The 12,855-nt window shown below is 41.8% G+C and overlaps 2 protein-coding genes across 2 annotated transcripts; both read right to left on the reverse strand.

Annotated features, from left to right (window-relative positions):
- Nucleotides 1-9,734: 9,734 nt before the first annotated feature.
- LOC140376598 (histone H2B 1/2) lies at nt 9,735-10,303 on the reverse strand. Its single transcript, XM_072462077.1, has one exon. It carries the CDS (start codon nt 10,284-10,286, stop codon nt 9,912-9,914), a length of 375 nt encoding a protein of 124 aa, XP_072318178.1. The 5' UTR covers nt 10,287-10,303; the 3' UTR covers nt 9,735-9,911.
- Nucleotides 10,304-12,387: 2,084 nt separating this feature from the next.
- LOC140376597 (histone H2A-like) lies at nt 12,388-12,855 on the reverse strand. The gene has a single exon (XM_072462076.1). The coding sequence runs from the start codon at nt 12,822-12,824 to the stop codon at nt 12,447-12,449; it is 378 nt and encodes a 125-aa protein (XP_072318177.1). The 5' UTR covers nt 12,825-12,855; the 3' UTR covers nt 12,388-12,446.

Here is a 12,855-nt window from a genome sequence, read left to right on the forward strand (position 1 = left end):
CAGATAACTACAGAGGACTACAGAGAACTACAGAGAACTACAGAGAACTACAGAGGACTACAGAGAACTACAGAGAACTACAGAGAACTACAGATGACTACAGAGAACTACAGAGAACTACAGAGAACTACATATGACTACAGAGAACTACAGAGGACTACAGAGAACTACAGAGGACTACAGAGGACTACAGAGAACTACAGAGGACTACAGAGAACTACAGAGAACTACATAGGACTACAGATGACTACAGAGAACTACAGAGGACTACAGAGAACTACAGAGGACTACAGAGAACTACAGAGAACTACAGAGAACTACAGATGACTACAGAGAACTACAGAGAACTACATATGACTACAGAGAACTACAGAGGACTACAGATGACTACAGAGAACTACAGAGGACTAGAGAGAACTACAGAGAACTACAGAGGACTACAGAGAACTACAGAGGACTACAGATGACTACAGAGGACTACAGAGAACTACAGAGAACTACAGAGAACTACAGATGACTACAGAGAACTACAGAGGACTACAGATGACTACAGAGAACTACAGATGACTACAGAGAACTACAGAGAACTACAGAGGACTACAGAGGACTACAGATGACTACAGAGAACTACAGAGGACTACAGATGACTACAGAGAACTACAGAGGACTACAGAGGACTACAGAGGACTACAGAGGACTACAGAGGACTACAGAGAACTACAGAGAACTACAGATGACTACAGAGAACTACAGAGGACTACAGATGACTACAGAGAACTACAGATGACTACAGAGAACTACAGAGAACTACAGATGACTACAGAGAACTACAGAGGACTACAGATGACTACAGAGAACTACAGAGAACTACAGAGAACTACAGATGACTACAGAGAACTACAGAGAACTACAGATGACTACAGAGAACTACAGAGGACTACAGATGACTACAGAGAACTACAGAAAACTACAGAGAACTACAGAGAACTACAGAGACCTACAGAGAACTACAGAGAACTACAGAGAACTACGGAGAACTACAGAGAACTACAGAGGACTACAGAGGACTACAGATGACTACAGAGAACTACAGAGAACTACAGAGAACTACAGAGAACTACAGAGGACTACAGATGACTACAGAGAACTACAGAGGACTACAGAGAACTACAGAGAACTACAGAGGACTACAGAGAACTACAAAGGACTACAGATGATACAGATAACTACAGAGAACTACAGAGGACTACAGATGACTACAGAGAACTACAGAGAACTACAGAGGACTACAGAGAACTACAGAGGACTACAGAGAACTACAGAGAACTACAGAGAACTACAGAGGACTACAGAGAACTACAGAGAACTACAGAGAACTACAGAGGACTACAGAGAACTACAGAGAACTACAGATGACTACAGAGAACTACAGAGAACTACAGAGAACTACATATGACTACAGAGAACTACAGAGGACTACAGAGAACTACAGAGGACTACAGAGGACTACAGAGAACTACAGAGGACTACAGAGAACTACATAGGACTACAGATGACTACAGCGAACTACAGAGGACTACAGAGAACTACAGAGGACTACAGAGAACTACAGAGAACTACAGAGAACTACAGATGACTACATATAACTACAGAGAACTACATATGACTACAGAGAACTACAGAGGACTACAGATGACTACAGAGAACTACAGAGGACTACAGAGAACTACAGAGAACTACAGAGGACTACAGAGAACTACAGAGGACTACAGATGACTACAGAGGACTACAGAGAACTACAGAGAACTACAGATGACTACAGAGAACTACAGAGGACTACAGATGACTACAGAGAACTACAGATGACTACAGAGAACTACAGAGAACTACAGAGGACTACAGAGGACTACAGATGACTACAGAGAACTACAGAGGACTACAGATGACTACAGAGAACTACAGAGGACTAGAGAGGACTACAGATGACTACAGAGAACTACAGAGAACTACAGATGACTACAGAGAACTACAGAGGACTACAGATGACTACAGAGAACTACAGATGACTACAGAGAACTACAGAGAACTACAGATGACTACAGAGAACTACAGAGAACTACAGAGAACTACAGAGGACTACAGAGGACTACAGATGACTACAGAGAACTACAGAGAACTACAGAGGACTACAGAGAACTACAGAGAACTACAGATGACTACAGAGAACTACAGAGAACTACAGAGAACTACACAGAAGTGGAAATGTTACTTAGTACTTTTAAAAGGTTTTTTTAGATCTTGAGAAGTTTATTTTGTTAATTCAAATACAATATTTAACTATATTTAACAATAGACTAAATGTTTATCTCTGTAGATCAACTCTGAAGTTGTGATGCTCATAAACTGAAGCTCAGAGTTGGTGAAATGACACTTGTTTTTCTAAATACATTTCAGTTTATGAGAACAAACGTGTTTGTAATTTCTTTTAATTGATCCAGTAATTGCTTGAAAAACAGCGTAGGCTTTATAAAGCTATTTATTTCTTATATTTTGTATTGTTTTATTTTTTACGTTGTGTTCGGCCCGCGACCCAATTGAGTTTGACCCCCCTGGTCTAGACCAATCAGAGCGCGTGTAGGTGACGTGAACGGGCGAGGTGCCGTGGGTGAGCCCAAATGCCTCGAATAACCTACAGGCGTAAAACTATGATCCATGAGTTTAATAACTGAACATATCATCAAACTGATGACCACCACGGGCCTGAGGGCCGTGGGTCTGAGGGCCTCTGAGGGCCGTGGGTCTGAGGGCCGTGGGTCTGAGGGCCGTGGGTCTGAGGGCCTCTGAGGGCCGTGGGTCTGAGGGCCTCTGAGGGCCTCTGAGGGCCGTGGATCTGAGGGCCGTGGGTCTGAGGGCCTCTGAGGGCCGTGGGTCTGAGGGCCGTGGATCTGAGGGCCGTGGGTCTGAGGGCCGTGTAATAAATGCTATGGAAATGGAATGTTTTGCCAGGTATAAACTAATCGATGTTACGTCCCGTGCTCCACACTCTCTGCTCGCCCGTCCTCAGGTCTTTTACTCGGCTCCCTGAGCTTGGACTATACAGGCCTCTAGTGGCCGGTTGTAAACTCTGCATCCTCACAGTCTGCAAACATATAAACATGATCGATTGACGGACTCAGGCCCATATCCAACGGCCAGTCTCAGGTTCATAACGTTTGGGCGGGTTCATACTTCCCAACTTATTTACCATCCCGGGGGGAGATAATGCATAAAGAAGCAGAAGATTGTTTTGAGCAGAGGGGGTTGTCTGGGCTGTGACAGCTCTGGATGTGGACTAAAGACAACAGAAAGATGTTACAATGTCTTGGACTCATTTTGGGCCCAAAATCAAGTTATGATTTTGTTCTAATACATTTAGTTGACCAGTACATTCAATATTACCTCCAAGTGCCCATTTTCAGGTTCACTGCTAAAGTTGGTCTTTTCATTTTGTAAATGTCCAGTTACTTCAGTTCAGTCCATTTCATCCATATAATCACCATATAAATGATAAAGGGCTGTGATTTCAGGTACTCTTGAGTCTTGTTTTGTCTTTATATCCAGAAGTTAAAACTGTCTAAATCCAGTTAAATCCCATATTATCTTCACTCTCTGGTGGTGGATGTGATCACTGGTCATTTATCTGTGAATTTAAGTCACAGATAGAGCTCCCATTTATATATATATATATATATATATATAAAATACAATATATATCTGAGACAGTTCATAGCCACGCTGTAGATCTAAGGTTTTATTCTACTTTTTCCAGTTTTAATAATTTAGGATCAAACGAGGTGTAACCATGAGAAAAGATAATGCTCTTCTGCACATGTGTGTGGCTCTTAAAAGAGCCGTTGTTGTTGTTGTCGTGTTCAGTCAAGTGTCGTTTAACCTCCGAAGCCGTACAGAGTGCGGCCCTGTCTCTTCAGGGCGTACACCACGTCCATGGCGGTCACGGTCTTCCTCTTGGCGTGCTCGGTGTAGGTGACGGCGTCACGGATCACGTTCTCCAGGAAAACCTTGAGCACTCCGCGGGTCTCCTCGTAGATCAGACCGGAGATACGCTTCACGCCGCCGCGGCGAGCCAGACGGCGGATAGCGGGCTTGGTGATGCCCTGGATGTTGTCACGGAGAACTTTGCGGTGGCGCTTGGCGCCTCCTTTACCGAGTCCTTTTCCTCCTTTGCGTTTTTAAACAACTTTATTAAAGTTTCACATGTTTACATAAATTTACAGTGTATACAAAATTTCAGAAGTACATATCTATGTACAAATACAAATACAATTATAAATTCAAGATGTCCCAGGAAAAGGACGTGTTGAGTGTCCTTCGTCTCTTGAGTTCAGTGATTATCTGTCTGAATACAGTTGAACTGTTAATAAAAGTTTGTTGAAAGATACACTTTGTCCGTGTTTTCCAGATCTGAATTGTACAGATGGAGATGATGAGCTGAAAAAGTTCTGTTCGCTTTGGGGTGAAGGATTCCTGTAAGTGAGCGTACACCACGGAGCAGTAATTCAAGTGGAAATTGAGTCCTATTGTTTTTAGACGGTCCCATATTTCCTTAGTTCTATAACAGTCCATGAGAAGGTGCTCCAGAGTCTCTTCCTCTTCACAATTGGGCATGGGACATAATTTAGTTGTCACATAACAGCTCCACGACACAACAGCTCGCACAGGGAGTCTGTTCACTGCCATTAGCCACCTTTTGTCTCTGATGCTTTGTTCAGAGCATTTATTTAATCGTTTTATTACATTTATAGATTGATTTTCTGTTAATTGTTTAAAAATCAGCATGTCCCCATAAAGTGTTTCTATTATTAAATTGTACAGCATTTTAGAAGTTAATCCATTAAAATCCAGTTTATGTTTGTCAGTAAAATCACCGTATAGAAGTTTGTAAGCGGGGCCTTTACGTGCCCTCCCAAACCGCCTTTTCCACAGTTTGAGGTCCCCCACCCAAGGAGCACCTCGGGCAATGGCCAGGGAAGTGTTTTTTATGAAGGTTATTGTAAATTTAACTTCCAAATTAGTTGCTCCTAAACCGCCGACACTTTTATCTTTAAATAATAAATGTCGTTTTGTCACTTCACGAGTCGTGCCCCAGATGAAGTTTACACACAGTTTAGTTAGATGTTGTACAGTTTGTTTTGGAGGAGGAAAGATTGTAGCTAGGAATATTAGTTTTGAGAGAATAAACATTTTAATTATATTTATTCTTAGTTGGTAAGTCGTCTTTTTGTTTTCCCATTTTTTAAATTCTTCTTTCGTTTGATCAGTTTTTAGTTTCCAGTTTCTGTCAGAGCTGTTGTTGCATATGATTAGTCCTAATACTCTGATTTCTTCTTGAGGGTTTATGTTTATAATGACTTTTCTGTTTTCCTCTCCGATCCAGACGGCTTCAGTTTTATTGAGATTTAGTTTCGCGCCTGAAGCATTTTCATAGATTTTAAGAATTGAGTTTAAGTGTTCTACTTCCGTTTGGTTTTGAATAATCACAGTGATGTCATCTGCATAGGCCATGGCTTTAACTTTAAACGAGTCATGAAGATCTATTCCTTCGATATTTGTACATTTATTGATAGTGGATATTAGTGGATTAATGGCTATAACGTAAAGTGCTGCACTCAGAGGACATCCTTGTTTTACCCCACGACACACATTGAACGATTTAGTTAAAACACCATTTACATTAACACATACAGTGGATTTAAAGTACAAACATTTGATCATATTAATAAATTCTGTAGGAAAACCATATCTAGACAATACGTGCCATAAATATTCCTGTGACACAAAATCAAAGGCTTTTTTTTGGTCTAGGCCTAAAACATAAAAATTCTGGTCTTCCTTATTTAAATTCAAAACTTCTCTTAAAGTGCATAGATTGTCCCACATGACCCGCCCTTTAATCGCACACGTTTGTTCCTTTTCAATTATTTCTTCGAGTAAATCGTTCATTCTATTTACAATAATTTTTGCCAGTATTTTATAATCAGTATTCATGATTGTTAAGTGCCTGTAGTTATTGATGTCACATTTGTCTCCTTTTTTATACAGTAAATTCATGACCCCTTCGTAGAGAGTGTCCCCCAAACAGTCCCGGGACAGACCCTCATTATACACACGAGTTAAAAGTTCACTTATATCATTTACAAATAATTGATATAATTCAGAGGAAAGTCCATCTGGACCAGGACATTTTCCTCGATTTAGTTGTAAAATTGCCTGTTTGACTTCTGACTCTTGTATTTCTTGAGTGAGCGGGTTGAAGTCCAGGTGGCTGTACGTGGGGACGTCTCTTAATATTGTTTGAACATCGAAATATTTTGGGTTTATTCTTTTGTAGTTTTCTGCACATATTAGTTTTATTGTTTCACGTTTTTCTTTCTCTTCAGAAATAATGGAGCCATTTGGGGCTTGGACAGAAGCAATAAATTTATCTTTTAATTCTTTGGTGTAATTTAAAACAGCTTGATCAATATTTCCGTTATTGTCAATATTTGTTGTTTTAGTTATGTTAAATAATAATTCAGAATTAATATGTTTAATCTGAGATTTTATTTCTTTGATCTTAGTTATATCATCATCATTATTATCAGGATTGTGTTTCAGATTTATGTACTCAGTAATTAAATTTTCATAATATGCATTTTTTATTTTGTTTAATTCTTTACTTTGATTTTTAAGAAAACGTTTAATTCTTGATTTAAACATTTCCCAGAGAGAGATGTAAGAGTTGGTTAAACATTTTAAAGAGATTATTCTATGGATTTCTAGTTTTATTTCATTTATTGCATGTAGATTTTGAAAACATTGATTAACTTTCCAGTATCCTTTCTGTTCAGACGGGCCGTGAGTGAGTGACGTCTGGACGATCAAGTGGTCAGAGAATTCAGTTAATATTGTTTTGTAGTTAAAGGCTTTAATATTTGAAGAAGTATAAATACGATCAATTCGAGTTTTGGTTTTGGTGTCGAAACGTGTAAAATCAATATTATTGGGGTACAGTGCTCTGTAAACATCAATTAAATCTTCAGTGACATCTTTTAAAAGTTTTCCCTCTTTGGTCATTTGTGTTGGAGTGTTTGCTATTCTGTCTTTCACGTCTGTCACAGTATTAAAATCACCACATAAAATTACATTATAACTAACAAGTAAACATTCTTTTAACTTCCGGAATAATGTACATTTGCTATGTCTTGCCTGTGCAGTGTAAACATTGATAATTCTATATTTGTTATTTCTATAAAAACAGTCTACCAACAGGAGCCTTCCAGGCATTAGGACCCTTTGTTTTATCATTTCAACATCATCATTTTTAAAAAATATCCCAACACCATCAGCACTTTCCTCCCCAATGGACACAACAGATTTCCCTTTTTTCCAAAGATTATTGACATCTTCCACGTCATTTGGAGTTTTTAGGCGCAACTCTTGTAAACACAATACATCATAGTTTGTTTTTAACAGGAAGTCTATTTTGGGTTGTCTACATTTGGTCGACTGGATCCCTCTCAGGTTCCATGTGGCCACAGTTAGAGTTGTCATTGGGGTTTAATGTCAGGGGAGACTTTATTATCAACTTTCTTATTGTTACTGTTTCTGGATCTTTTCTTCTTACGTTTCCCGTTCACCAGGATAAAATCAGTGGGGGGATAAATACCTTCTGGGGTGACAGAGGAGTCGGATTGAACCCTCTCAGGGGGCAGAGGAGAGCTGCTGCTCTGGATCTCTGAGGCAGAGCTAATCTCAGAGCTCGGGCTCTCACTCGCACTCTCGTATTGCTGCTCATGATCACTTTCAGAGATACTTAGTGAAGACTCCTCACCTTCACCCTGGGGGTCGTGGGAGTCGTCTGAGGATGGTAACGGGGGCATATTTGAGTGCGTAGAGTCGGACTCATCAATTATTAGTGGTTCGGAGTGTAAATCCTGCTCCGGACAGTTGGAGGGCGGGTCAGGAGGCCGGGCACAGATCTCTGGTGTCGGCTTGGAGATGGTTATATTTACGTTGGCTCCAGGAGGGAGCTTAGTAGAAGCGGGTCGAGAGCTGGTCTCCGGCGGCTTGGTTTTACCAGGCTGCGCACTGATCACAGGCGGCGGTTTTTTAGGCCGGGCACTGCGTTCAGGCGAATTCCCGGTGCCACTGGTCGCAGTCGGCGGCTGTTCGGACCGGTCACTGTGCTCAGTGGAGGCGCCTCGAGAGATCCCTGGCTGGCGCTGCACCTCCGAGCCTCTAGAGGGCGGCAGAGGCGGGCGGGGGTCAGGATGCTCAGATGTGGAGCTGGGCCTAGGTCTGGGTTGTTTGCTGTGGAGTGGCTTTGTAACAGGCTGCTCTGTGGTCAGATTGGATGGCTGGACTGTTGCGGCTTGTGCATAAGACATCCGGGTGTTATCAGTGTCTGCTTGTGTATTTGTGGGAGGTGCTTTGGACTTATTGTAGTGTGAGCTGGGGCAGGTGAAATATGTGTGACCATGTTCCCCACACAGGGAGCACAGAGCTTCAGACTCACAGTCCTTGGCCTTGTGTCCATTATTCCCACATCTCCAGCACTTCACCAGTGGACATTGTCTCACCTGATGGTCGAGGGACTGACAGATGAAGCAGGAGTTGATCTGTCCGGGGTAGATGATGCGGCCGTTGTAGGGACCGAGTGAGATGGAGTTAGGAATATTAACATAATGTCCATTAGAGTCTTTCAACAGTTTAACTTTATATTTCCGTATTCCGTACCAAATGCCAAATTTATCCACTGGTTTGGACATTTGGATTATATTGCAGAATCTGCGCAGGTACAGCGCGATGTCCTGATCCGCGATGCGGCCGGTCCAGAATTTCACTATAATGTTAGTTGTGTCAATCTGAATTGAGGACTCCACAGTCCAGTCTTTCCATTTTTGTTCTTTATGTTTAGCGGTGTATATTTCCAGGAATCGCCTGAGCGGCGTCTCATCGTAGAAGCAGATTTCAAAGTCCTTTTTGTTGGGAAGAGCAATGAAAGAATAAACGTTTGCTGCATTGATCCAGCAGGATTCGAGCAACAGCGTCTCTCCTACATAATCGCGGCTTGGAGGAGCCCCTCCGCCGCAGAATTTTAAGCGCACCCAGAGCTGTCCAGGGTTCAGACTAAACATTTCCTCCTTTGCCGCGTCCACTCATGTTTACTGTTTCTTGGTGGAAGAGTCAGATGTGGCTCTAACGGCCGCTCCAATGGTGTTTATCCTGCTTTTGCGGACGCAGGTGAAGACAGTCTGTGGGCGTGGCCGTTCTTCCACCAATAGGAACGTGCCTCCCAAAGGTCGTTTACGCAGAACAATACTTTTGCTTTTTTTAGTCTTAAAAGAAAAAAACGTACACATTTCTCACGATATTAACAAACTGAAAAACGATGCCCTTTCACTTAAATGAAAATACTGTTCATTCACAGCATACAATTAACTCCACAATAAAGTGCGTAAGTGCTCATCTTTCCACTTTTGAAACATTTCACAAAAATCTAAGTATATACATTATTAATAATATGGGCCTACATTAAATATGCTCATCTACGAGGTTGTAACATTTGTGAATGAATACTTAACATTTCCATTTACAATAGAGTATAACACTCCAGTAACTAACTTTACATATTTAGTTTACTGCTTTATTCAGAGCATGATTCATTTCAAGTCCGTCAAACAATCTTTGAATTTAACCAGACGTTGCAAATTTAGAGCGGTTTAACCAACCTAATTTTACTCTGGGTGGAGACCTCTTATCTAATTATATATATATACACATATATAAAAGCAAGTGGTAGACGTTCATCTTTGTCAGATGTGGGTGGCCCTGAGAAGGGCCGTTGTTGAAAGGTTGGAGCACACTGGGGTTTACTTGGAGCTGGTGTACTTGGTCACGGCCTTGGTGCCCTCGGACACGGCGTGCTTGGCCAGCTCTCCGGGCAGCAGGAGGCGCACGGCGGTCTGGATCTCTCTGGAGGTGATGGTGGAGCGCTTGTTGTAGTGCGCCAGGCGGGAGGCCTCTCCGCCGATCCTCTCGAAGATGTCGTTGACGAAAGAGTTCATGATGCCCATGGCCTTGGAGGAGATGCCGGTGTCGGGGTGGACCTGCTTCAGCACCTTGTACACGTAGATGGCGTAGCTCTCCTTCCTGGACTTTCTCCTCTTCTTGCCGCCTTTCCCAGCGGTCTTGGTCACGGCTTTCTTGGAGCCCTTCTTGGGCGCGGCCTTGGCGGGTTCAGGCATCGTGAGCTGTTCTGAGGACAGACGGACGAATGACTTGAGAGCGCGCCGCCCCGCGGTTTAAAGCAAGCCTCATGCAGATAAGCTGTGCTGTTCCTCGAAGCTGATTGGTGGATTATAAGAAGTGGTGTTTTCTCTTTTACAATTCCTCTGGGAAATATTGAAATAAAGAACTAAAGGATTTCTAAAATATCTAAATAAAAAAAAAGAAAAGAAAATCTCAGATGAAACTACTAAATTCAGAACTATCATTTAATAAAACCAAAAGTACACATATTGATAATAATGCTCAATTCTTACTAAATCACAAGAAATAATTACAAGGTAAATTCATAGCTTCAATCCAGTTGTTTGTAAATACAAAATATTATGCATTCCCTTTTTCATATATTTTACATTGTATGTTGCACCTTTGATGCCAAAGCATTTCCCAGTCTGTGAATTCTGTAATTGACCCTAACCCTTTCTTAGTTAGAACACGTGTTTATTTTGTTTTCTGATACAGTAAATGTATTTTCAAAGCAGTTGATCTCATCACTGATGGTACTTTACTGTGTATTAAACAACTCAACAAAAATAACTGCAAACCACACAATTAACAAACACAGTTCTTTCACAGAAGTGCCTGTGGGATCTACAAACTTTAACTAATATTATAGTTGTTTTTACTATTGAATAAACACTAAAATCTAAAGTTTAGCCCAATTATCAAAACCTTACAGTCAAGGAGCAAAACTGGGCCTCAGATCTGCACCACTGTAACACAATAAGTCAGTTCACACTTTGTGCAAAACAACACACACAGTGATTTACAACACTGAACACACTTGTATGTATTTAAGACACAGAAGTTTATCAAAATGTCACTTCTTTGCAATGCTAAAGCACTGACTGTCAAATGACCACACCCATGTGCCAAATGACCACACCCATGAGCCAAATGACCACACCCATCTGGTGTGTAACTGGTGTGTAACTGGTGTGTATCTGGTGTGTAACTGGTGTGTAACTGGAGTGTATCTGGTGTGTAACTGGTGTGTATCTGGAGTGTAACTGGTGTGTAACTGGTGTGTATCTGGTGTGTAACTGGTGTGTAACTGGTGTGTATCTGGTGTGTAACTGGTGTGTAACTGGTGTGTAACTGGAGTGTATCTGGTGTGTAACTGGTGTGTAACTTGTGTGTATCTGGTGTGTAACTGGTGTGTATCTGGTGTGTAACTGGTGTGTAACTGGAGTGTATCTGGTGTGTAACTGGTGTGTAACTTGTGTGTATCTGGTGTGTAACTGGTGTGTATCTGGTGTGTAACTGGTGTGTAACTGGAGTGTATCTGGTGTGTAACTGGTGTGTAACTTGTGTGTATCTGGTGTGTATCTGGTGTGTAACTGGAGTGTATCTGGTGTGTAACTGGTGTGTAACTTGTGTGTATCTGGTGTGTAACTTGTGTGTATCTGGTGTGTAACTGGTGTGTAACTGGTGCAAACATAGATAAGTCATATGCAACATGTGTGTTTCATATGGTAAAAAAATATGGTTTTGATCAATTAGTGAAGAGTTTTTACAAGAGTGGTTCATTTTGCAAAGGAGCTAAGGTGTTTTGCTAATTGGGTTTGTGGTTGTGCTAATTGTGTGTAGGGTTTTGCTAAATGAAACAAAACAATCAAAATTGTGTTTATTTAATCGTAAAAAAATGTAATATATATATATATATATATAAATGGGAGCTTTGTCTGTGACTTGAATTCACAGTTAAATGACCGTCAGTGATCAAATCCACCACTAGAGAGCGAAGATAATATGGCATTTAACTGGATTTAGACAAGTTTTAACTTTTGGATAGACAAAGCAAAACAAGACTCAAGAGTACCTGAAATCACAGCACTTTATAATTTATATGGTTTAATTCAATTCGGTTGTTGGAATATTTAACAGGCTTTTAGTTTTGGGATTTGACCAATTCATCACTGTTAGTTTTGACCAGTGAGACGTTTGACAATTATTTTCTTTGCCATGTTTGACATATTCTCACCCATTTGTAAGTCACTAAAATGTGGACAAGTTGACCTGCAAACAAGTTTCAGTTAGAAATCAGGCAACAGTTTTGTTTCCTTCTCTGGAGTGGGTGGCTCTTAAAAGAGCCGTTGTGTTGTTATCCGGGTCTGGCTTTACTTGGCCTTCTCGGTCTTCTTGGGCAGGAGCACGGCCTGGATGTTGGGCAGCACGCCTCCCTGGGCGATGGTCACTCCTCCCAGCAGCTTGTTCAGCTCCTCGTCGTTGCGGACGGCCAGCTGCAGGTGGCGGGGGATGATCCTGGTCTTCTTGTTGTCTCTGGCGGCGTTACCGGCCAACTCCAGGATCTCAGCGGTCAGGTACTCGAGCACCGCGGCCAGGTAGACGGGAGCTCCGGCTCCGACGCGCTGGGCGTAGTTACCCTTCCTCAGCAGCCTGTGCACACGGCCCACGGGGAACTGCAGCCCGGCTCTGGAGGAGCGGCTCTTTGCCTTTGCTCTGGCTTTACCGGCGCCCTTTCCTCTTCCAGACATGTTTGTAGTATCAGATGATTTCACACGAGGG

Source organism: Eucyclogobius newberryi, unplaced genomic scaffold (assembly GCF_026437365.1).
Source record: "Eucyclogobius newberryi isolate DKJ021-1_F unplaced genomic scaffold, fEucNew1.0.hap1 SCAF_37, whole genome shotgun sequence".
NCBI classification, from domain to species: domain Eukaryota; kingdom Metazoa; phylum Chordata; class Actinopteri; order Gobiiformes; family Gobiidae; genus Eucyclogobius; species Eucyclogobius newberryi.